We start from the raw sequence: 25,264 nt of genomic DNA on the forward strand, positions 1-25,264 counted from the left end.
AGGAGAAGACTAATCCCCTGGTTCAATAAAGGTTATGAACATACAATGTTCCCTCCATTGAACACAAACAGCTAATCAGGGCTGAAGTAGTATGACATCCAATATGAGCAAGTTTCATCCTGGATACCAGCGTCCTCGGTGCTGTATAAAGACTGAGCAGAGCAGTCGGCCAGTGCAGACCTGCTGCTGACACCAGAGAGGTAAGTCAAGCTCCCTTATATATATATATATATATATATATATATATATATATATAATTATATTTTTTTAATTATATATTTAATTATAATAATATTTCTCATTGATGGGCTCTCAACAGCACATGTAGAGGACAGACCAATGGACCAACCAGAGGGCAATAGATCCACATGTCAGAAGTCCTCCATAACTACTAGACCACTAGTCAGACTTAACTAAACCTGCATTAAGTGTTTATTGTTTGACTCACTAGTTCTGTTTCTTGCAGCACGATGACTGGACAGATCTGCAAAATGTTGTTTCTCATGATGTTGAATTTGCTTCTGGGAGTCTCAGGTTCCATTTGGCCTCCAGCTCCAGCAGGTAAATAAAGACTATGACACAATTTAAATTATATTGAGTTTGTCTTTCTCAGACATTCAGTGTTTAAAACCTTTTGGTTTTTACTGGATGGTTGGAAAAAAAGGTTTGTGTTAATATCGTCTGACAGTCGTTCAAACAATCCAGTAACAACTAATGTACTATATAGTTGCCTTCCAGCTGCCACCCTGCCAGCTCATCAACCAGACTGTGTCTCTGGAGAAGGAGGGCTGTCCCAAGTGTCACCCAGTGGAAACAACGATCTGCAGTGGCCACTGCATCACCAAGGTACTGTAGTTTATGAACAGCCCCTTTGGTCTATTTTAATTCAACACCAAAATAACCCATGACATATTTTTTATTTTACTGTTATAATAAAGCCTGATGGAAACAATGTGGTGCATCACATGCGATTTATGTCATTAAAACACCAGTACCTCTATACTATTACTACTACTACTACTACTACTACTACTACATTATTTGTAACACTGTTTTATATTGTGAACTTCTAAATAAAAAATGAATAAGCAGCATCATGAAACAATAATTCAACTAGATTTCTATTGCTCTGTGTCTTCTATCCAGGACCCTGTCATCAAGATACCATTCAGCAATGTGTACCAGCATGTGTGCACGTACCGGGACTTGTACTACAAGACATTTGAGTTTCCTGACTGTCCTCCTGGTGTGGACCCAGTCGTCACCTACCCCGTGGCTCTGAGCTGCCACTGCAGCCGCTGTGTGATGGACACGTCTGACTGCACTTTCGAGAGCCTGCAGCCTGACTTCTGCATGAATGACATCCCTTTCTACTACTAGTCTCGAGGAATAGCAGTTTCAAATATAACAACAAATAAAAACAATTCTTACTTTTAGCACCAACTGTACCAAAAAAGACTTGTTCATCAATCACTAGTTAAAATGAAACGTGTTAAACTCATAAGCCAAATTTTGGCTCATACTTCTCTGGCTACAACACAAAGAACGAGTTTCTAGCTAAAGTGTCCCATTCATTCAGAGGTGCTGGTGAAGGGTCTGCATAACTAAGTACTCTTGAAGTGCCCTTGAAACACTATATGTTGTTAATATTATTATCATTATAAATAAGAAGACACAATAGATTAAAATGACATTTGTTATATTTGCAACAGTGCTGTTATTCAAGTTAATATAAGCTAACATAGAGAACGAAATCATTGCATCATGTAGTAAGTATGAAAACTGTAAGTATAAATTCAACATGCAGACCCTGTTTTTATTATTATTTAAATCAAAAATTAAAAAAAGCACCTAAACACCAACCAGCCTTTTTTAAAATACCAAGACAATCACACAACTACATGGGAACATTTGTATAATACAATTTCATATGGACACATGTGGAGTGTGTGTGTGTGAGTGTGTGTGTGTGTGTGTGTGTGTGTTGTTGGACACTGGCCCAGCAGATGGCAGCATCTCATCCTGTTTCCTGTCACTGTGCCTGTGTGACATCATATCATCAATCATACTGCTGATAATGTTGTTCTGCTGATACCATCACTGTCCTTTGTCCAACAACACAGAGAGACCAAAAGTTTGTCTACAGCTCCTTTTCTGAGAAAAACATACAGAAGCAAATCAGCAAGAGGACTGAACTTTAGGATGTAGAAAGACACACTTGTAAAGTAATAGTCACGTTGGGCGTTTTTTATAAGGGACCAAATTGCATTGGGCAGAAATAACAGAGTGTAAATGAGCAGCACCAGAACCAAAAGTCCAACAATTCGACGTTTTTCATCAGGGGGGACACTGATGGCAGCAGACAAGGCTTTAAACGTCCCAGCCATGAAGAATATGAGTAGCGGATATGGAAGGAGGAGGAAGACACCAAAGAACGTATTTGCTGTCTGACTATCATCCCAGAAAAAGCCAGGTAGGATATAGGCAATAGGAATGGCCCAGACCACAACACAGACCGCAACAGAGCTCTTGATTGTTCGTCTGTTACGGTACCACAGTGGCCAGGCGATGACCAAATATCTGTAACACAGAGAGACACATGCAGCAGATGATAATAATGAAACAGTCAGAAACAGAAAGAGCAGCAGGTGGATAGTTACCTCTCCAGGGCGATGCACACCATGAAGCAAACACTGGCCATCAGGCCAATGAGGTGCATGTAGGCAAAGATTTCAAAGAACTCCTTGTATGTTACCACCTCAGTGATCATGCAGCAGAGCTGAATGAGGTCAGAAATGAGAAGGTTGATGACGTAGATCGGAGCAAAGTGATCCTTTCGAATCTACAGGAAAACATCGGTAAAAGAGAACAAATCTCATGTAAACATGTTCTAAACCCCACAACCTCTCAAATACAGTAAATCAGCTTAGTCCCACACTGTCCATCACTGAGACATGAACTGGTCTAAACACGTGTTCGCTTGTCATATTTGTTCCATGAATGTAACCTGAGCTGATTTAATCTTTATTTACTGAAGTTTTTACACTGTTGTTGTTTCCACTTTAATGTAGCTCTCCAGCTTTGTTTCAAACATTAATGTGTGACCTTCTGTTGAATAGTAGGTCTGTGTCATTGTAAACACACCAGAGAATAAACAGCATAGATGGCCAGAAGGTTTAGTGGAAGGCCAATGGAAATGACCGTGCACGTCAGGACATACAAAACGTTGAGTGGTGCAGCTTTGTCCTCAGACACGGGGACAGTGGTGTTGCTGTAATTAAAGCTGTTGTGCTGTTTGGTGGTGTTAATGCAGAAATCCATTCTTCACCTGGAAACAGAGAAGATTCTTAACATACAAATATGCAACTGCTAGGTGGAAATCCTTTAGACATGTTGTATTTCATCGTCATGCTCTCTTTCCACCATCTCTGTTCCATTCTATTGTTCTTTTTATCTTGTTTTTCACTTTGTGTGCTTGGTGCACTTGTGGACAACATTTCAGTTCACGTTGTGTCTGTTCATACTGTGGAATGACAATAAAGCTCTTTACATTAAATCTGATCATCTGTCTTACACAGAAAAATACAGTTTAACTACGGTACAGTAGAAATTGTACTTACTATTCCATTAAATATCCAGGTTAGTGTATACTAGTTACCATTGACCGAAAGAGTGCAGCTGATATATTTATTTGTATTCCTGGTTCACATGGTGCAGCATGCATCAATACCTTAACATCTATTATTATTACTATCCTGACTGTCCTTAAAATGATGGACGTAATGCGACACCTTACCTTGGAAAGCTGCAGGATCACAATCTGAATGTTCCCGTCCAGAAACTTCTGCTTTTATAGCTGCAAAGACTCAGTAACGTGAAACGTCAGCAGGAGAGGGAAGTTGTTTCTTTATGGTGTCTGTGGTATTCATGCAGTTAAGACACTTGTTTAAGACTACTGAAGGCCTTCATCTAGGATTTTTAATGAAATTGCATATTAATTACATTAATTGAACTGTTTTTCAGTGGGATCCTGACATGGATAAATTATGTTACAACTGTTTGGAAAATATCTGCTGTATTTATTCTACTGACTGTACTCTGCTCTGAAATATGTTAATGTTGTACACTTGACTATTAGGTCATCTTTAATTAACACTGGTTGATTGGTTAATGCTTCAATAATCATTATTTAAGTTTGTCATCAGCAAAACACCTCAAAGCTGCTTTTGGTGATGAAAGATGTGCAGTTGAATTTTACAAGCAGGTTGAATTTAGTTTTAAAATCATTTATTTTACAAACACTGATTCAAATGCATGATTCCATTTTGCCCTAATTATCAAGCAGCACCACTACTAATATTTTGCAGGTTTATAGATGACTGCTCCACCAACTGAGCTACATGCTATCAAAAATACTAAAATGATGGTACTGCAGCAAGTTTAAGAACTATTTATTTGGCTAGTATTGAAAGCAATGACCCCAGGAATCTCAAACACAGAGGGATTCCTTGTTAAAATAGATCCATATTGTTGGTTTGGGGCATCAAAACAAACTGTCTGCAACAATGTGGTATAGAAGTAAAGAGGAAGAGGTAGTGTGGCAGTCATGCTATGAACCAATAGTGCACACTGTTTGTGTGGTTTCTGCATTTATGGCTTTTTCAGAATCATCAAACTAAATGTAGCTGCATGTAAATGTAAGTCTTCCATGGTGTAAAATACAGCCTGAAGTAAGACAACGAGTACATTCATGGGTCAGCTTCAAACAGAAATAAGAGGATGGAGCTTTCCATTAATTTCCATGTGGAGGAGAATAATAACAACAAACACAAATAAATAAACAGTGTGTTACAGTAATGAAGGTGAGATGACATAAAGGCAAGAACAGTTTCCAGGTGTAAGGTGGACAGGAATGTCTTAATCTTTCAGATTGTTTAAGTTACTGGAAACAGGAGTTTATTTGACCAGTGAGTCTGAAGCTGCTTTAGAATAAAACAGAGAGACTTCTAAACTGCTGGGTGATGTGGTGGAATGATAACCTGGTGATATCATGTGCTCTAAATCCAAACTGAAGCTATTGAAATAAAGCTTTTACTGCTGTTAATGAATTGTTCACACACTGTCTCAACCAGCATGAAGGACTTAAAATGGAGCAACAAGCGACCACATATCTAAATGTACAATCTTCTATCACACTTTTTCTCTGTATCTCTGTGTCAACACATAACTATTACACAACTGACTCTTATCACAGCAAACTCTGTTCACTTCATAGAAATACCTAAAAAAACAACAACAAAAAAAAGAAAGTAATTCAACATTAACTCATTAACATTAAAAAATCCATCTTAACATTGTAATGATCAGAAATCAATTCCACCTGTTACATCATGTTTAACACGTACTTCAAGGTTAACAACTGCTTTTATAGTGATTGAATGTTCTTCTGCAAATACGTTGCATCATTTTAATAATCACGTTTAAAGAGGTTGATATATTGTTTTATATTGTTGCCTGTTGTTGTTCTAACAGAGAAAAAATGACTCATGCAGTTACAAAGACAGTTTAAATGAAGTCTGTGACAAATGCAACGTGCTCCACGTGAGCTAAAGTTAGTTAGTAGGATCAAAATCCTCTATGTGAGTAATTAACACTTAACGTACAGCTACAAGTCTCTGCATGAACTAATACTTCCTGTTATCTACAGTATTTCGTTCAGACAGTAGTTTGTCTCTCTCTTTTCTGACTGTTCTGTTTTCTCCTCTTTTCTCTTCTGACTACACTGAGGTGACTGTGTGAGTGTTTCCATCATTCTCACTGCTGGACGTCTGACTTGTTCTGTCCTTCCTGAAACAACACAGACAGGACAGAACCTTGTTTACAGCCCCTTTCCTCAGGAAAATATACAGAAATAAATCAGCAAGAGGACTGAGCCTGAAAAAAGTTAAAGTCACACAACCCAACATCAGAACTCTTTTTTCCTTTTCTGACAGGAACCAGATGATGCCAGGCAGGAATAACAGAGTGTAAATGAGCAGCACCAGAACCAGAAGTCCCACAATTCGCCGTTTTTCTTCAGCACATACACTGATGGCAGCAGACAAGGCTTTAATGGTCCCAACCAGGAAGAATATAAGTAGGGGAAATGGAAGGAGGAAGAAGACACCATGGACTGTGGGTGACACAAATCTAAAATCATATGAAAAATAAAACAGGAGGATACAGAACAGAGAAAAGGCCCAGACCACAACACAGACCACCAGAGAGATCTTGATTGTTCGTCTGAGACGGTACCACAGTGGCCAGGCGATGACTAAATACCTGTAACACAGAGAGACACATGCAGCAGATGATGGACTTTGAGTTATTTTCCAATAATAAAATGATCTGAAACAGAAGGAGCTTCACACATACAGACAGTTACCTTTCCATGGCGACGCACACCATGAAGCAAACACTGGCCATCAGACCAAAGTGGTAGATATATTTGTGAATGTTTGTAGAAGCTCCTGTCAGCCAAATGAAGGTGCAGCAGAGCTGAATGAGGTCAGAAATTAGAAGATTGATGACGTAGATCGGAGCAACATGATTCTTTCGTACCTTCAGGAAAACATCGATTAAAGAGAACAAAGCAGATGTAAATGTGTTCTTAATGCCACTTTCTCCCAAATAAACAGTATTTCTAACAGTTAGAGTCCAAATCATTTATGGTCTTTTCTTAAAACTCTAAATGATGTTTTTCACAAATATGAAGCCATATATTAAACAACAGTACTTCAGGAAAACATCGATTAAAGAGAACAAAGCAGATGTAAATGTTTTGTCAACTCCACTTTCTCCCAAATAAACAATATCTTCTTTCTCTGTGTAACAGCTGGAGTTAAAACCATTCATGGTCTTTTCATTAAACTCTAATTGACCTTTTCAGAAACATCAGATTAGTAAACTTAACCCAATCCTCAGAATGTCAGCAGCTCGATGGACTGACAGACAGAATGTACAATAAATACAACATAAAGCTGATAAATAATCAAGTTTACAAGTATTTCACAGTCACACTACAGCTGCTCTGGTCTTGTGCTTTGTTCTTGCATCTGCCTTCACAAATATGAAGCCATATATTAAACAATAGTACAGTCTGGGACACAGCTCTTTATAAAGTTCCTCAAATGAAAGATAATTTTTATCTCAAATTGAAAGAACTAAAGAACTGGATGAACAAAAATGTCATGATGTACACACCAGAGAATAAACAGCGTAGATGGCCACTAGGGTCAATGGAAAGCAGATAGAAGTGACTGTGTATGTGAAGACACTTAAATTACATGTGACGTTCTCTGATGAAGATACAGTTTCGTTGATGGTGATGTTGCTGTAATTAAAACTATTGTGTTCTTCCATTTTTCAGAGTAGAAGCTGTAAAGAGAAAATGTTTCTAAATATCCATATAACATTGATGAGAGATTTTACCAAAGCAGTTTACACAAATGTACCACAGTACTTTATAAATCTTGGAAGTATATATTTATATATCACATTTAAGAAGTGTTTTCCACATTAAATATAGACAAGCAAAAAATATATGTAAAACATGAAGATGTAATGCAAATAAACACAAAACAAAGTACACTAGTGGAAGAACAGTACACAAACACCACTAGGAACAAATAAATGTCACTGAAAACACTGAAAACACTGACGACTTGAGATGTTTCATTAAAGAGTTAAAAGCAGAAACACGTTGGACTGATAAAAGAAGACAGGCACAGCAAAGCTCTGATTTCCATCTTAAGTCATTCTAGACCGATAGAAGTAATGCAACACCTTACCTTTAAAAGACACAGTGTGAATGTCCTTCCTGGATGACACAGCCTACAGTGATATAGGGGATGTAAGCAGGAAGAGAGTGTGTGTTAATGCACTGTTTTCGACCCCATGGGGAACTAGGCAGGAACAGGCAGTCACCTGAAGCCCCCAAGGTTCTTGTCAAGGGACACGTTAACAGGATGAATTCAGAGGGAACCTGGAGTCAAACCACCAACCCCGGGGTTTGTAGGTCACAAACCAAAGTATGTGGGTAAACACATTAAATGAAATTTAAGAAGCCATCTGCAGCCAGGTTCCTGTTTCTGTAGTAAACTAAGTATTGGAACAAACAGGTTGTATTACACTTGCAGTTACACTTGTTATATTTGCACTTTACTTTAAGATAATAATTAAGATAAAACATAATTTAAGTATATAACTGAGAAATGACAGTTTCTTTCTACGTGATGTAGAGAACGATGAGACATAAACACAGTCCCCATCCTGCTGTTTAGCGAGAGGCTCTCCTGCAAAATCATACAGGCAGCAGGAAAGGATTACAGCTGTGGTGATGCTCTTATTATTGCAGTTTATCCTCACACTACATTACTTTAAATTACTTTTCATCAGTAAACTTGACAAATTTACAGATTTTAAAATCCAGTCTGTCTGCAACTTCAAATCTTTGGAGAACTGCTGCACATCAGCCCCACTGTTAGACAGCTGCCTCAACCAGAACAGTTTACTTCATAGATACAGGTGGAGTGAATTCACCCACAGGAACAGAGGCACTCATTTAAGTAATACATACATTATAATTGCCACATACTGTTTTTCTTGAGAATTTTCTTGAGAACCTTCACTGGCTTCTTACTCAACCTGTTTTTCACTATACCTCATCACAAAACTTCTGCTTTTGGGGCACAAACGACCTTGAAAAAACAAACTGACAAATGTGGTTTCAAATAAATCCATGAATCCAATTATCCATCCTCCTGGGGGATTTAGAGGTATTCCCAGGCTGGTGAGATACATAATGTTTGTGTTCCCTTCAGCGTGTTTTCTGGGTCCAGTCCAGGGCCTGTTACTAGTTGGATATATCTGCAAAATCTCTATCCAAACCCTCTGAACTGGTGCTTCATGACTTCTGGTCAGGAAAACACACAACTCTCTTTTCTGTTATACAAGGACAAGATGGTTCATAACATTAAAAACTACCTCAATGTGCCATCCGCCACCTCTAAAGAACACAATGGATCATATTCCTTTTCCAAATATACACACGTGACTGAATGGGCAAACATACCCCTTCAGTTGCCCTGTGCTGTGTATCATATGACAACGAGAGACTCTTTACCAGAACCCAAATCATATTCTAGTAAAAAACTAATGAAAAGAGAAAGGGACATTTAAAAACTCAAAATTGTAAGTTCATGGTTTTTTGCATAAATTGGTCATGAGATGTGATCAGATCAGATTTTTACCAAAGTCACAAACATCAACCACATTTGTGACTTTTGCATCACATTTGACAGCTATAACCTCAAGCCGGCACTTTCTGTAGCTGTGGATTAGACCTTATACAATGTCCAGAAGGAACTTTGGACCACTCATCTTCACAGAACCGTTTCATCTCCGACAGATTCAGGAGTAAACAGCAGTTCAGTCCACAGCATCACTACTGTTTTGAGGTCTGGGTTCTGAATGGAACCTGATTACAAACTGATTTTCTGTTTCTGAAGCCCTTCTCTGGTAGATTCAGTCTTTAATATTTATGGTTGTTGTCCTGCTGCATCATCCAGCGTCTACTGAGCTTCAGCTTGGTGAGTTTTTCCTAGAAAAGCTTCTTCTCTCTCTAACACAACATACAGCACTTCTACACTGTGTTACTCTTTTATTTTGTCATTTTTGTTTTTATCCAGAGAGACTTACAAGTATCAAAATCACAGTTTTGTGAGACATAAGTGCTGGATAAAGAAATAAAGAGGAAGAGAACTAAAGGCTTTTTCATGGGCTGAGAAACAGTTCCGTGTTCAGCTGTTTTTTTTTTTCTAATAGCAGTGAGACTGCTGAGTGAGTGTGGGCAGACTCAACGTCTTGGTGAGATTGTTTTGACATGTACAAGGGTTATTTCTTGCAATGACAGCTTAAAAACTGCAAATGCACAACATTCACTCCTGTCAGCCTGTATGTAACAGTTAATACATGTGGGTTCTATTCGATTTCATCACTGTATATTTTTATGTGGCTGCAACCTAGCACCATAAAAGATAAAATCAAAACCAACAAACATCAACTTCAACTGCAGCAGAAACTTTATTTAACAGATGCCAGATCTACAAAAGCAGCAAACTGTTCACCAACAGGCATTATTACATGAACACTTAATACCTATCTGTGATTTAATCAACAACACAGTAAACATTTAAATAATACATCAATGACTTAAACATTACTACAAACTATAAAGCACAGAGAAAATTTTAAGAAGTGATGTTTTGCTCCAAATCACATCCTAAAGACGAGCATGTTCACCCATAACATGCTAAAAACAAATGACTTTGGAAAGCAGTATGTAGTTAATAATAGGATATATACATTCAACACATTGTGTCTTAGATTTAATTCAGTCAACTATTGAAAAGTATGAGAGTCAACATCAAATGAGTTTGTGCTGCACGCTTATTTAAAATGATGTGTAGTTTTATTTTCTGGTTCACAGATACACATCAACTTCCAGTCAACTCTGTTGATCTGTAAATGGTACTGCTTTCCATTCTGCAACACACAAAGGCCAAAACCCTGTCTGCAAATCCTTTCCTAAGCAAAACATACAGACAAGAGTCTGCAAGAGGACTGAAAAGAACCACAGTGTAAGACAGATGGCTAAAGGTAATACTAGCTCTAGCTTTTTCTTCCAGGGACCAAACGGCACTTGGCAGGAACAGCAAGATGTAGGTAAGTAGCACCAGAGTCAAAAGAGCCACAATTCTGCGTTTTTCATCAGACGGGACACTGCTGGCTTTAGACAAAGCTTTAAGTGTCCCACCCAGGAAGAAAATGAGCAGGGGACACGGGAAGAGGAGGAAGACAGCATAGATGACTTCTCTGACCTGAAAATCAACATCAAAATAATAAGGGAGGAGGTAGATAAGGGGAAGGGACCAGACCACGACACAGACCATTAAAGAGTTCCTGATTGTTCGTCTGAAGCGGTACCACACTGGCCAGGCAATGACAAAATACCTGTAACACAGTTTTTTGGGCAACACTGGAATCATATAGTCATTAAATGGGAAGATGTACAAGTACAGGAGCTACACAGATACTGGATCAACAGTTACCTTTCCATAGCAATGCACACCATGAAGCCGACATTGGCCAACAGACCCAAGTAGTAAATATAAAAGAGGATTTCATTAGTCTTTTTAGATGGCTCTGTCAAATCAACAATCATGCAGCAGAGCTGAATGAGGTGAGAAATGAGAAGGCTGATGACGTAGATTGGAGCAACATGACTCGCTTGCACCTGCAGAAAAACATTGATAAAAGTAAACGAAACATGTTGTAAACCGTTCTCATCCCACATTAATAATAACAAGAAGTGACAAAACTAAAAAACTGATGTATTAAAGTGTGAGCACCTGTTTTCATATGTGACACATTATGACTAAAACACATTTAACAGACATCACAGAGTGGCAGTTTGCATGTCATTTCTTTATAATAAAGGTTCACCTCATATCCCACTATATGTGCATTCAAAGCAGGACTATGCAAATGGGTAATGCTATTTCTCAGGCTCAAAAGATAAATGTTCTGTCTGTAAAGATGGAGCAAATATACAGAACAGCCTTCTATGTGGTTTGTAGATTCACAGACATGTAGTGGACCCACTGTAACAGTGTCTGTGTTTCAGTGGGTTTCACATATTTTTTTAAACATCTACACGTCAAACATTAAATTGTCCAAAGACTACGTCTGTGTCTCCTTGTGGGTTGAAATTGAATTAATATTTTTACTTCTCATCCTGTCCTGTGCAACTAAACATTACTCCATGGTCGTTCACCATTGCGTCCTATCCCTCTGTTCTTCTGCAGCTAAAGAAAAGATCGTCAGCGCCCAATTGGAGCAGCCACGCTTCATCTGTCCGGGCTGGTTAAACTGTGTCTTGTTCACAAGCACAGCATCATCCCAGAAGTAAACTTTTATTTCCTTCATCTACTTTTGGGGCCTGAAGAGTGTCAACACAATAATAGTAAAAGCACAAATAAATAAAATTTCAAAAATACAAGTAACAAGCTGGTTGTAGAAAATCCAACTGTTCCACCAGTTCACTGTTTATAATCAAACATCACCAAAATGTACGACTGCAGTTACAGAGAACTATGAATCTGTGTCATAATGTACTCACCAGAGAATAAACAGCATAGATGAACATTAGGGTCAATGGAAGGCCAATAGAAATGATTACACACTGCAACACATAAAGGACCCGTACTGACTGATCTACATCTTCACTGGTGGTGTTGTTGTCCTGTTCAGTGGTATTAAAGAAATCTTCCATTCCTCAGAGTAAAACCTGAAAAGAGACAAGCTTCTGAACATCTGTATGACTTTGTGAGTGATATCAGTAAAACACAAATACAAACAGTATAAATCTTAGAGAAAATCTATGTTTTTACATCCAGTGTTAGAGAAAGTTAGAAATCAGTGTGTGGGCGTGATTCCAAACAGACGTGTGTTAAATTGACAGCATGTCTCCAAAATATGAATAAAACACAACATTGACGCCTCATGAATGGAAGATTAACATTTAAAAAACATTCAGGTGGAACTCCTGATTGTTCTCTGCACATTTCCTCAACCTGTTAGTCATATTTTGGATTAGAGACCATTATTAAACATGGACTGAGGAGAAAACAATCTGATTCTAAAATAAGAGACTTTTACATTAAAAGTCATTCATTCACTGAATAATCTGTCAGAATTAATTTTCATTCAAGTAAAATTGATGTATAAGATTTATTTAGCTTAATAAATCAGAGCATGCACTTGAATAGATGAATCATTTAAATTGCTAAACTGCCCTGACTGAAAATAGTTTTAATTTGTTGGACTGTACTGTAGTAATTCACCCACAGTCTGAAGCTTATTTCTGTTTGACTCATTGTATGTATAAATATAATCACCATGTTTTATGGATTACTATCAGATTATCCATTAAATGAAATCATTAATGTAACACCTTACCTTTGCTGAACGGAGGTTCACAATTTGAATGTTCCTCCTGTAACACAACCTCTTTTGTCTCTGTAAAGACGCAGCCTTCAATAATGTGTCAAGTAGACAGGAAGAGGAAAGGGAAGACTTCAGTTCTTTGATTGATATTGATGCAGTTATGGGGATTGGGTCATTTTTATTTTTGATTATTGCATAAAAATATAATAGAATTGTAGTCATTGGAAATTCACAAAGGATAACAGGATAAGTAAAGGAAGATAACTACGCCAGCAGACTGTGCAAAGGTGCAACTAAGACGTCCCCTGTATGTGCTGTGCAGGTGGAAATATAGGAAATGCCATTGTGCCTATGGAGAAAGCAGCTCTTAGTCAATAAGTTGAAAGGAATATATGGGTGACCAATCCCACAAAAAGGTTATAGAGGACTGTGGGTAAGAAGGGGCATGAGTAAGGAGAGTTTTAGACAGGTGGGAGATGAAACAACAAGAGACATGAACGTCTTGAAGAGGGTTTTTGTCTGAGAGAGGTTGAAGAGTCGAGTTGTAGGTTTGGGAGTACAGAGGAGTAAGAATGAAAAGGAAATTAGGGATTTAAAGAGTTGGTTTAATGAGGAGATACCCTGAATTTACTCATGTCTGTACAGGAGGATCTAGGATCCAAGATCAGACAGAACTTGTGCTGCAGTTACAGTGTCGAGTCATAAAACGGACATATTCAAAAGAACATCAGATGATTTGAGTATATTCAGTGGAAATGCACTCAAATCAACTTTCCCACTTCTGTGTCTGTGGGGTGAATCTGGCCTGATCCTCCCTCCTGGTGTCCTCTCTCCTGTCCCTCCTTTCTGCACTGCATATCTCTCGGGGGGTTCCACCGTCCATCATCGTCTCCTCCACCGATTCGCTCCTCGTCGGAGAACACGAAACTCCAAACGCGTCCTTCAGCTTCCTCTACCGTCGCTTCCTGGTCCAAGGTCGACTCATCGGGTCCAGTATGGTCAGTTAGAGAGATACAGAGAGAACCAGAGCTCACTCTGCTCCGGTCCTTAAATCTCCAAATACCTGTTCACTCTTCACACTATTGGTCGTTAATTATCCTCAGGTGTGTTCACTTTACTGAAGGAAGGAAGGAAGGAAGGAAGGAAGGAAGGAGGGTTAATGCAGGTGAACAGGTCAAATCAATAAAACCACATGCACAACAGAAATAAACACAATAAGAGATAAGACATGAAAACAGCTGATTCACTGCAGGATTCTGTCCACACAGGTTGTTCATTCATTTCTGTAACTGTGTGCAGGTGATTTATACTTTAGAACAATTACCATGAATGAAACATGCAACAGGTTCCTGATTCTTCTGAGGAAGAGAGACAACATTTAATCAGGGAGAGTCTCAGTCAGAAGGAACGACAGCTGACCTGAAGTTTCATTTATTTGGAGTTGGTCTGTGTTTTTTATTCTCTAAATCTTGTTTTTAATCTGAGTGAAGTCTTCGACTGAGCTTCATCTCAGCCACATGTGAAAATATATGTTTGTAATCAGGCTGCACATTTGTTCTATAAGGGTGTTTTACATTGTACAGAAAACATTTACTGAACAGACCTCTGTTTAAGGATCCACTCTCCTGATGACCTCTGCACAAGGTCACATAGATTCTGCATCATTCAGTTGTTACTTGATGATTTTCTTGATGATTTTCTTGATGATTGTTTCACTGACGATCTTATGTTGGTTGTATGTTCATATCATTCTGAGATACTTCATCAATACTTCTGTTACCACAGTACATGAAACTCATTTTATTGTTTCCACTGACATCATTCTGAGAAAATTTGATGAACAAATCAACGATGATTCAGTTTTTCTGTTCATTTCTGTCTTTTTACATGTTTTTATATAAATTAGTCAGATACTTTATTTGTTTGAGTACTACTTGTATTTAAGGGAAAAGATAGAAAACAGAAACCCAAGTTAAACTGGTTGAACTGTATTAAAATGTTACAGATGATCACAGTTTGCATATTATTTACGTTCTTTCCCCGTGGGTATTTACAGTATTAATATTCTACATTTACATTTTGATGTATTAAACAAACCTTATATTTAAAAGCTGGAGGAACCAGTGAATGATTTGACATTTGCTCATTTTCTGTGACACTGAATCAGGAACTTTTAAGGGTGTCACATGTGTTATTGCTTTTATTACTGGTGCATCATCGCACAGGATTACATCAATTTTTAGTATTTCAGATTTTTTGGTGACAACACAAATTCTTCAGGGACTTTTATCACACATGATAATGAATCAAAGTCAGTGTCAGTAAAGTTCAGTCTTTTTAAGCTGCTTTAACTTTTATGAACCACAAGATGTCGCTGTATCTGCTTTGTTTGAAACCTCAAAGTTTCAATGATGAACGAGGAAAATGACAGGGAAAGAAGGGAGGAAGATGTGGATGTTATGGAGCAGGAAATAGCAGAGATTGGAAAGGATGAGGTGAGGAAGGCTCTGAAAAGGATGAAGAGTGGAAAGGCTGTTGGTCGGTGTTTGCGGATGACATTGTGATTTGCAGTGAGAGTAGAGAGCAGGTGGAGGAACAGCTGGAGAGGTGGAGGTTTGTCCTGGAAAGAAGAGGCATGAAGGTCAGTCGTAGTAAGACAGAATACATGTGTCTAAACGAGAGGGATCAAGGTAGAAGCGTTAGGTTACAGGGGGCTGAGGTGAAGAAGGTGCAGGAGTTTAAGTACTTGGGGTCAACAGTTCAGTGTGATGGAGAGTGTGGAAAATAGGTGAAGAGGCGAGTGCAGGCAGGTTGGAGCGGGTGGAGGAAAGTGTCAGGAGTGTAGTGTCAGCAAGACTCAAAGGAAAGGTGTACAAGACAGTGGTGAGACCAGCTCTGCTCTATGGGTTGGAGACGGTAGCAGTGAGACAGAGACAAGAGGCTGAGATGGAGGTAGCAGAGATGAAGATGTTGAGGTTCTCCTTAGGAGTGACCAGGTTAGACAGAATAAGGAACGAGTACATCAGAGGGACGGCTCACGTTGCCTGTGTTAGCGACAAAGTCAGAGAGGCCAGACTGAGATGGTTCGGACATGTTCAGAGGAGGGATAGTGAATATATTGGTAGAAGGATGTTGGAGATGGAGCTGCCAGGCAGGAGGGCAAGAGGACGACCAAAGAGGAGATATATGGATGTCTTAACAGAGGACATGAGGTTGGCTAGTGTTAGGGTAGAAGATGTTCATGATAGAGTGAGGTGGAAAAGGATGAACCGCTGTGGCGACCCCTGATGGGAAAAGCTGAAAGAGAATTAGTAGACTTAAGTAGTAGACTTACTATTCCATCACATATCCATGTTAATGTATACTATTTACCACTGACCGAAAGAGTGGAGCTGATATATGTATTTGTATTCCTGGTTCCTATGGTGCAGCATGCATCAATACCTTAACATCTATTATTATTACTATCAAGATTGTCCTTAAAATGATGGACGTAATGTGACACCTTACCTTTAAAAGCTGGAGGATCACAATCTGAATGTTCATCCTGTCCTTGTTCATGACTACTGAAGGTCTTCATCTGGGATTTTAATGAAAGTGCACATTACATTAATTTAACTTTGTTTTTCAGTGGGATCCTGACATGGATAAATCTTGTTAGAGCTGTTTGGGAAATATCTGCTGTATTTATTCTACTGACTGTACTCTGCTCTGAAATGTGTTAATGTTGTACACTTGTATATTAGATCATCTTTTATTAATGTTGGTTAATTAGTTAATGCTTAATTTATCATTATTTAAGTTTGTTTTAGCAAAACACCTCAAATCTGCTTTTGGTGATTTGCAGTTGCAAAGATGTGCACTTGAATTTTACAACCAGTCTGTATTTAGTCTTAAAATCATTTATTTTACAAACCAAACATTGATTCAAATGCATGATGCTTTTTTGCAGCACCACTACTAATATTTTGCAGGTTTATAGATGACTGCTCAACCAACTGAGCTACATGCTATCAAAAATACTAAAATGATGGTACTGCAGGAAGTTGAAGAACTATTTATTTGGCTAGTATTGAAAGCAATGACCCCAGGTATCTCAAACACAGAGGGATTCCTTGTTAAAATAGATCAATATTGTTGGTTTGGGGCATCAAAACAAACTGTCTGCAACAATGTGGTATAGAAGTAAAGAAGAAGAGGTAGTGTGGCAGTCATGCTATGAACCAATAGTGCACACTGTTTGTGTGGTTTCTGCATTTATGGCTTTTTCAGAATCATCAAACTAAATGTAGCTGCATGTAAATGTAAGTCTTCCATGGTGTAAAATGCAGCGTAAAGTAAGACAACGAGTAAATTCATGGGTCAGCTTTAAACAGGAATAAGAGGATGGAGCTTTCAATTAATGTCCATGTGGAGGAGAATAATAAAAACAAAGACAAATAAATAAACAGTGTGTTACAGTAATGAAGGTGAGATGACATAAAGGCAAGAACAGTTTCCAGGTGTAAGGTGGACAGGAATGTCTTAGTCTTTCAGATTGTTTAAGTTACTGGAAACAGGAGTTTATTTGACCAGTGAGTCTGAAGCTGCTTTAGAATAAAACAGAGAGACTTCTAAACTGCTGGGTGATGTGGTGGAATGATAACCTGGTGATATCATGTGCTCTAAATCCAAACTGAAGCTATTGAAATAAAGCTTTTACTGCTGTTAATGAACTGTTCACACACTGTCTCAACCAGCAGGAATAAGGACATAAAACGGAGCAACAAGCAAACACATATCTAAATGTACAATCTTCTATCACACTTTTTCTCTGTATCTCTGTGTCAACACATCACTATTACACAACTGACTCTTATCACAGCAAACTCTGTTCACTTTATAGAAATACCTAAAAAAACAACAACAAAAAAAAGAAAGTAATTCAACATTAACTCATTAACATTAAAAAATCCCAATCGTCTTAACATTGTAATGATCAGAAATCAATTCCACCTGTTACATCATGTTTAACACGTACTTCAAGGTTAACAACTGCTTTTATAGTGATTGAATGTTCTTCTGCAAATACCTTGCATCATTTTAATTATCATGTATTAAAAGGTTTATATATTGTTGTACATATTGTTGCCTGTTGTTATTTTAAGAAAGAAAAATGACTCATGTAGTTGTAAAGACAGTTTAAATAAAGTCTGTGACAAATGCAACATGTGCTCCACGTGAGCTAAAGCCACAATAATACCCCAAAGGTCAAGACACGTAAAACAAACTAATGTTCCTGTTTGTTGTGTCTGCTACTTGTACCATTGACATAAAAAAAGCTAGTAGGGTTAAAATCCTCTATGTGAATAATTAACAAATGACTTAAACAACCTGTAAAGGGGGAGCACGTCTCGTTAAGAGGAAGAGGAAGGAGGAGTGGTGCTACAGTCACACACTGGTGATAAGTAATATCTGATTAAGATAGAGTCAAATAGTCATGATCAACTTCTGACTAAAAGATTAAACAAGAAATGATCTTTTATCTTTTAAGCAAAGATAAAATTTTACCTGGAAAAACAAACTCAATAACATGAACTAATACTTCCTGTTATCTACAGTATTTCGTTCAGACAGTAGTTTGTCTCTGACTTTTCTGACTGTTCTGTCTTCTCCTCTTTTCTCTTCTGACTACACTGAGGTGACTGTGTGAGTGTTTCCATCATTTTCACTGCTGGACGTCTGACTAGTTCTGTCCTTCCTGAAACAACACAGACAGGACAGAACCTTGTTTACAGCCCCTTTCCTGAGGAAAATATACATAAATAAATCAGCAAGAGGACTGAACCTAAAAGAAATGAAAGTCACACAACCCAAGATCAGAACTCTCTTTTCATTTTCTATTAGGAACCAGATGATGCCAGGCAGGAATAGCACCATATAAATGAGCAGCACCAGAACCAGAAGTCCCACAATTCGCCGTTTTTCTTCAGCACGGACACTAATGGCAGCAGACAAGGCTTTAATGGTCCCAACCAGGAAGAATATAAGCAGGGGAAACGGAAGGAGGAGGAAGACACCAAAGGCTGTGGGTGACACACGACTAAAATCATCTGAGAAATAGAACAGGAGGACACAAACAAGAGGAAAGGCCCAGACCACAACACAGACCACCAGAGAGATCTTGATTGTTCGTCTGAGACGGTACCACAGTGGCCAGGCGATGACCAAATACCTGTAACACAGACAGACACATGCAGCAGATGATGGACTTTGAGTTATTTTCCAATAATAAAATGATCTGAAACAGAAGGAGCTTCACACATACAGACAGTTACCTTTCCATGGCGACGCACACCATGAAGCAAACACTGGCCATCAGACCATAGTAGTAGATATATAAGTGAATGGTCTGAGAAGCTCCTGTCAGCCAAATGAAGGTGCAGCAGAGCTGAATGAGGTCAGAAATGAGAAGATTGATGACGTAGATCGGAGCAACATGATTCTTTCGTACCTTCAGGAAAACATCGATTAAAGAGAACAAAGCAGATGTAAATGTGTTGTCAACTCCACTTTCTCCCAAATAAACAATATCTTCTTTCTCTGTGTAACAGCTGGAGTTAAAACCATTCATGGTCTTTTCATTAAACTCTAATTGACCTTTTCAGAAACATCAGATTAGTAAACTTAACCTAATCCTCAGAATGTCAGCAGCTCGATGGACTGACAGACAGAATGTACAATAAATACAACATAAAGCTGATAAATAATCAAGTTTACAAGTATTTCACAGTCACACTACAGCTGCTCTGGTCTTGTGCTTTGTTCTTGCATCTGCCTTCACAAATATGAAGCCATATATTAAACAATAGTACAGTCTGGGACACAGCTCTTTATAAAGTTCCTCAAATGAAAGATAATTTTTATCTCAAATTGAAAGAACTAAAGAACTGGATGAACAAAAATGTCATGATGTACATACCAGAGAATAAACAGCGTAGATGGCCACTAGGGTCAATGGAAAGCAGATAGAAGTGACTGTGTATGTGAAGACACTTAAATTACATGTGACGTTCTCTGATGAAGATACAGTTTCGTTGATGGTGATGTTGCTGTAATTAAAACTATTGTGTTCTTCCATTTTTCAGAGTAGAAGCTGTAAAGAGAAAATGTTTCTAAATATCCATATAACATTGATGAGAGATTTTACCAAAGCAGTTCACACAAATTTACCACAGTACTTTATAAATCTTGGAAGTATATATTTATATATCACATTTAAGAAGTGTTTTCCACATTAAATATAGACAAGCAAAAAATATATGTAAAACATGAAGATGTAATGCAAATAAACACAAAACAAAGGACACTAGTGGTAGAACAGTACACAAACACCACTAGGAACAAATAAATGTCACTGAAAACACTGAAAACACTGACGACTTGAGATGTTTCATCAAAGAGTTAAAAGCAGAAACACGTTTGACTGATAAAAGAAGACAGGCACAGCAAAGCTCTGATTTCCATCTTAAGTCATTCTAGACCGATAGAAGTAATGCAACACCTTACCTTTAAAAGACACAGTGTGAATGTCCTTCCTGGATGACACAGCCTACAGTGATATAGGGGACGTAAGCAGGAAGAGAGTGTGTGTTAATGCACTGTTTCATCCAGCTGAGGTCCAGCAGAAGTTTGGTGATGCAGGACATTTAAGTGCATTTACCACAGGAACAACCTGTTTGAGGTTCAACCAGTTCTTCACATACTTTTTCCATCATCGTTCTGTATGTTTAGTCGACCCCATGGGGAATTAGGCAGGAACAGGCAGTCACCTGAAGCCCCCATGGTTCTTGTCTAGGGACACGTTAACAGGATGAATTTAGGGGGAACCTGGAGTCAAACCACCAACCCCGGGGTTTGTAGGTCACTGCCCCACCAACTGAGTCTCTTTCACCTAATTTCAAAGACAATTTATGCAGAAAACCAGAGAAGAGAAAAAAACTTCTCTTACTTTTGTTGCACCTATATATAAAAGTTCCAATCTCACATCAGATTGATGAGAAAATTGTTTTATCTCTATCTCTGAATCTATCAACACACACACCACATCGCTCTCGTGCAACTGTTTCTGCTTTATCATAACTCCTAGGAACAGGAAACGTGGTCAATGTTTGAAGAGCAAAAAAACAAAAAACAAACCAAAGTATGTGGGTAAACACATTAAATGAAATTTAAGAAGCCATCTGCAGCCAGGTTCCTGTTTCTGTAGTAAACTAAGTATTGGAACAAACAGGTTGTATTACACTTGCAGCTACACTTGTAATATCTGCACTTTACTTTAAGATAATAATTAAGATAAAACATAATTTAAGTGTATAACTGAGAAATGACAGTTTCTTTCTACATGATGTAGAGAAGGATGAGACATAAACACAGTCCCCATCCTGCTGTTTAGCGAGAGGCTCTCCTGCAAAATCATACAAGCAGCAGGAAAGGATTACAGCTGTGGTGATGCTCTTATTATTGCAGTTTATCCTCACACTACATTACTTTAAATTACTTTTCATCAGTAAACTTGACAAATTTACAGATTTTAAAATCCAGTCTGTCTGCAACCTAAAATCTTTGGAGAACTGCTGCACATCAGCCCCACTGTTAGACAGCTGCCTCAACCAGAACATTTTACTTCATAGATACAGGTGGAGTGAATTCACCCACAGGAACAGAGGCACTCATTTAAGTAATACATACATTATAATTGCCACATACTGTTTTTCTTGAGAATTTTCTTGAGAACCTTCACTGGCTTCTTACTCAACCTGTTTTTCACTATACCTCATCACAAAACTTCTGCTTTTAGAGCACAAATGACCCTAGCAAAAACCAAACTGACAAATGTGGTTTCAAATAAATCCATTAAGATTGACAGATAATTAAAAACTCACAATTGCTCTTACCATGTGAAGAATGAGTCTTTCCATAAAAACAGGACATACTGATGGAACTCTTTGCAAGTTCATGGTTTTCTGCATAAATTGGTCATGAGATGTGATCTGATCTTCACCAAAGTCACAAACATCAACCACATTTGTGACTTTTGCATCACATTTGACAGCAATAACCTCAAGCCGGCACTTTCTGTAGCTGTGGATTAGACCTTATACAATGTCCAGAAGGAACTTTGGACCGTTCTTCTTCACAGATGTTTAATCTCAGACAGGTTCAGGAGTAAACAGCAGTTCAGTCCACAGCATCACTAGTGTTTTGAGATCTGGGTTCTGAATGGAACCTGATTACAAACTGATTTTCTGTTTCTGAAGCCCTTCTCTGGTAGATTCAGTTTTTTTTTTATATTTATGGTTGTTGTCCTTCTGCATCATCCAGCGTCTACTGAGCTTCAGCTTGGTGAGTTTTTTTTTCCTGGAAAATAAAGCTTCTTCTCTCACTAATACAACATACAGCACTTCTACACTGTGTTACCTTTATATTTAGTCATCTTTGTTTTTATTATGTCTCACAAAATCACAGTTTTATGAGCCATAAGTGCTGGATAAAAGAAATAAAGAGAGGGAACTAAAAACTTTTTCATGTGCTGAGAAACAGTTCTGTGTTCAGCTGTTTTTTTTTTTTTCTAATAGCAGTGAGACTGCTGAGTGAGTGTGGGCAGACTCAACGTCTTGGTGAGATTGTGTTGACATGTATAAGCATGATTTCTTACAATGACAGCTTAAAAACTGCAAATGCACAACATTCACTCCTGTCGGCCTGTATGTAACATTGGTTACATGTGGGTTCTATTCGATTTCATCACTGTATATTTTTATGTGGCTGCAACCTAGCACCATAAAAGATATAATCAAAACCAACAAACATCAACTTCAACTGCAGCAGAAACTTTATTTAACAGATGCCAGATCTACAAAAGCAGCAAACAGTTTACCGTTTTACACCAACAGGCATTATTACGTGAGGACTTACTGTAATACCTGTCTGGGATTTAATCACGCAGGTAACATTTATATAATGAATTACTTAAACATTGCTACAAACTATAAAGCACAAAGAAAATTTTAAGCGATGTTTTGCTCCAAATCACATCCTAAAGACGAGCATGTTCACCCATAACATGCTAAAAACAAATGACTTTAGAAAGCAGTATGTAGTTAATAATAGGATATATACATTCAACACATTGTGTCTTAGATTTAATTCAGTCAACAACTATTGAAAGGTATGAGAGTCAACATCAAATGAGTTTGTGCTGCACGCTTATTTAAAATGATGTGTAGTTTTATTTTCTGGTTCACAGATACACATCAACTTCCAATCAACTCTGTTGATCTGTAAATGGTACTGCTTTCCATTCTGCAACACACAAAGGCCAAAACCCTGTCTGCAAATCCTTTCCTAAGCAAAACATACAGACAAGAGTCTGCAAGAGGACTGAAAAGAACCACAGTGTAAGACAGATGGCTAAAGGTAATACTAGCTCTAGCTTTTTCTTCCAGGGACCAAACGGCACTTGGCAGGAACAGCAAGATGTAGGTAAGTAGCACCAGAGTCAAAAGAGCCACAATTCTGCGTTTTTCATCAGACGGGACACTGCTGGCTTTAGACAAAGCTTTAAGTGTCCCACCCAGGAAGAAAATGAGCAGGGGACATGGGAAGAGGAGGAAGACAGCATAGATGACTTCTCTGACCTGAAAATCAACATCAAAATAATAAGGGAGGAGGTAGATAAGGGGAAGGGACCAGACCACGACACAGACCATTAAAGAGTTCCTGATTGTTCGTCTGAAGCGGTACCACACTGGCCAGGCAATGACAAAATACCTGTAACACAGTTTTTTGGGCAACACTGGAATCATATAGTCATTAAATGGGAAGATGTACAAGTACAGGAGCTACACAGATACTGGATCAACAGTTACCTTTCCATAGCAATGCACACCATGAAGCCGACATTGGCCAACAGACCCAAGTAGTAAATATAAAAGAGGATTTCATTAGTCTTTTTAGATGGCTCTGTCAAATCAACAATCATGCAGCAGAGCTGAATGAGGTGAGAAATGAGAAGGTTGATGATGTAGATTGGAGCAACATGACTCGCTCGCACCTGCAGAAAAACATTGATAAAAGTAAATGAAACATGTTGTAAACCGTTCTCATCCCACATTAATAATAACAAGAAGTGACAAAACTAAAAAACTGATGTATTAAAGTGTGAGCACCTGTTTTCATATGTGACACATTATGATTAAAACACATTTAACAGACATCACAGAGTGGTAGTTTGCATGTCATTTCTTTATAATCAAGGTTCACCTCATAACCCTCTACATGTGCATTCAAAGCTGGACTATGCAAATGGGTAATGCTATTTCTCAGGCTCAAAAGATAAATGTTCTGTCTGTAAAGATGGAGCAAACATAGAGAACAGCCTTCTATGTGGTTTGTAGATTCACAGACATGTAGTGGACCCACTGTAACAGTGTCTGTGTTTCAGTGGGTTTCACATATTTTTTTAAACATCTACACGTCAAACATTAAATTGTCCAAAGACTACGTCTGTGTCTCCTTGTGGGTTGAAATTGAATTAATATTTTTACTTCTCATCCTGTCCTGTGCAACTAAACATTACTCCATGGTCGTTCACTATTGCGTCCTATCCCTCTGTTCTTCTGCAGCTAAAGAAAAGATCGTCAGCGTCCAATTGGAGCAGCCACGCTTCATCTGTCCGGGCTGGTTAAACTGTGTCTTGTTCACAAGCACAGCATCATCCCAGAAGTAAACTTTTATTTCCTTCATCTACTTTTGGGGCCCTGAAGAATCTTTGGTTACAGTACGTGGTACAATTTCAGTTTTATTAGTGCACCACCTCCTCCTTCATCGCTATGAAGGGTCAGACCAAAATAGGAAATATTAGTCCATTTGACCCTAATACAACCAACAAGCTGGTTGTAGAAAGGTCCCCTAGCAAATCCAAATCCAACTGTTCCACCAGTTCACTGTATATAATCAAACATCACCAAAATTTAAAACTGCAGTTACAGAGAACTATGAATCTGTGTCCTAATGTACTCACCAGAGAATAAACAGCGTAGATGGACATTAGGGTCAATGGAAGGCCAATAGAAATGATTACACACTGCAAGACATAAAGGACCCGTACTGACTGATCTACATCTTCACTGGTGGTGTTGTTGTCCTGTTCAGTGGTATTAAAGAAATCTTCCAT

At 38.2% G+C, this 25,264-nt stretch overlaps 5 protein-coding genes across 5 annotated transcripts; 1 reads left to right on the forward strand and 4 right to left on the reverse strand.

The window, feature by feature from the left end:
* Positions 1–186: 186 nt before the first annotated feature.
* On the forward strand, positions 187–3,413 carry lhb (luteinizing hormone subunit beta). The gene is made up of 4 exons (XM_026356329.1): positions 187–200; positions 467–561; positions 728–846; positions 1,147–3,413. Exons 2-4 carry the CDS (start codon positions 471–473, stop codon positions 1,378–1,380), a joined length of 444 nt encoding a protein of 147 aa, XP_026212114.1. The 5' UTR covers positions 187–200; positions 467–470; the 3' UTR covers positions 1,381–3,413.
* Positions 3,414–5,777: 2,364 nt separating this feature from the next.
* LOC113158425 (G-protein coupled receptor 4-like) lies at positions 5,778–7,401 on the reverse strand. Its single transcript, XM_026354328.1, has 3 exons — positions 7,243–7,401; positions 6,425–6,600; positions 5,778–6,321 (listed from the first exon to the last, which is right to left on the reverse strand). Exons 1-3 carry the CDS (start codon positions 7,399–7,401, stop codon positions 5,778–5,780), a joined length of 879 nt encoding a protein of 292 aa, XP_026210113.1.
* Positions 7,402–10,535: 3,134 nt separating this feature from the next.
* On the reverse strand, positions 10,536–12,373 carry LOC113158426 (ovarian cancer G-protein coupled receptor 1-like). Its single transcript, XM_026354329.1, has 3 exons — positions 12,221–12,373; positions 11,151–11,335; positions 10,536–11,052 (listed from the first exon to the last, which is right to left on the reverse strand). Exons 1-3 carry the CDS (start codon positions 12,371–12,373, stop codon positions 10,536–10,538), a joined length of 855 nt encoding a protein of 284 aa, XP_026210114.1.
* A 6,307-nt stretch (positions 12,374–18,680) lies between these two features.
* Positions 18,681–20,871, reverse strand: LOC113158427 (G-protein coupled receptor 4-like). The gene is made up of 4 exons (XM_026354330.1): positions 20,793–20,871; positions 20,009–20,064; positions 19,365–19,540; positions 18,681–19,261 (listed from the first exon to the last, which is right to left on the reverse strand). The coding sequence occupies exons 1-4, from the start codon at positions 20,869–20,871 to the stop codon at positions 18,718–18,720; spliced, it is 855 nt and encodes a 284-aa protein (XP_026210115.1). The 3' UTR covers positions 18,681–18,717.
* Positions 20,872–23,342: 2,471 nt separating this feature from the next.
* Positions 23,343–25,264, reverse strand: LOC113158428 (ovarian cancer G-protein coupled receptor 1-like). Its single transcript, XM_026354331.1, has 3 exons — positions 25,112–25,264; positions 23,958–24,142; positions 23,343–23,859 (listed from the first exon to the last, which is right to left on the reverse strand). The coding sequence occupies exons 1-3, from the start codon at positions 25,262–25,264 to the stop codon at positions 23,343–23,345; spliced, it is 855 nt and encodes a 284-aa protein (XP_026210116.1).

The sequence above is a fragment of the Anabas testudineus genome, chromosome 15 (genome assembly GCF_900324465.2).
Source record: "Anabas testudineus chromosome 15, fAnaTes1.2, whole genome shotgun sequence".
NCBI lineage: Eukaryota > Metazoa > Chordata > Actinopteri > Anabantiformes > Anabantidae > Anabas > Anabas testudineus.

Bases quoted from the DNA above. Each gene is read 5' to 3' on its own strand.
- LOC113158426 (XM_026354329.1), bottom strand. From the start codon at position 12,373: ATGGAAGATTTCTTTAATACCACTGAACAGGACAACAACACCACCAGT. The intron at 11,336-12,220 runs GTGAGTACATTA...GTTTTTCTGCAG, and splicing joins TCTATGCTGTTTATTCTCTG to GTGCAAGCGAGTCATGTTGC. The intron at 11,053-11,150 runs GTAACTGTTGAT...ACTGTGTTACAG, and splicing joins GTGTGCATTGCTATGGAAAG to GTATTTTGTCATTGCCTGGC.
- LOC113158428 (XM_026354331.1), bottom strand. From the start codon at position 25,264: ATGGAAGATTTCTTTAATACCACTGAACAGGACAACAACACCACCAGT. The intron at 24,143-25,111 runs GTGAGTACATTA...GTTTTTCTGCAG, and splicing joins TCTACGCTGTTTATTCTCTG to GTGCGAGCGAGTCATGTTGC. The intron at 23,860-23,957 runs GTAACTGTTGAT...ACTGTGTTACAG, and splicing joins GTGTGCATTGCTATGGAAAG to GTATTTTGTCATTGCCTGGC.
- LOC113158425 (XM_026354328.1), bottom strand. From the start codon at position 7,401: ATGGAAGAACACAATAGTTTTAATTACAGCAACATCACCATCAACGAA. The intron at 6,601-7,242 runs GTGTGTACATCA...GTTTTCCTGAAG, and splicing joins TCTACGCTGTTTATTCTCTG to GTACGAAAGAATCATGTTGC. The intron at 6,322-6,424 runs GTAACTGTCTGT...TCTGTGTTACAG, and splicing joins GTGTGCGTCGCCATGGAAAG to GTATTTAGTCATCGCCTGGC.
- lhb (XM_026356329.1), top strand. From the start codon at position 471: ATGACTGGACAGATCTGCAAAATGTTGTTTCTCATGATGTTGAATTTG. The intron at 562-727 runs GTAAATAAAGAC...TGTACTATATAG, and splicing joins TTGGCCTCCAGCTCCAGCAG to TTGCCTTCCAGCTGCCACCC. The intron at 847-1,146 runs GTACTGTAGTTT...TCTTCTATCCAG, and splicing joins GTGGCCACTGCATCACCAAG to GACCCTGTCATCAAGATACC.
- LOC113158427 (XM_026354330.1), bottom strand. From the start codon at position 20,871: ATGGGGGCTTCAGGTGACTGCCTGTTCCTGCCTAATTCCCCATGGGGT. The intron at 20,065-20,792 runs GTATGTGAAGAA...TCACATACACAG, and splicing joins ACAGAACGATGATGGAAAAA to TCACTTCTATCTGCTTTCCA. The intron at 19,262-19,364 runs GTAACTGTCTGT...TCTGTGTTACAG, and splicing joins GTGTGCGTCGCCATGGAAAG to GTATTTGGTCATCGCCTGGC.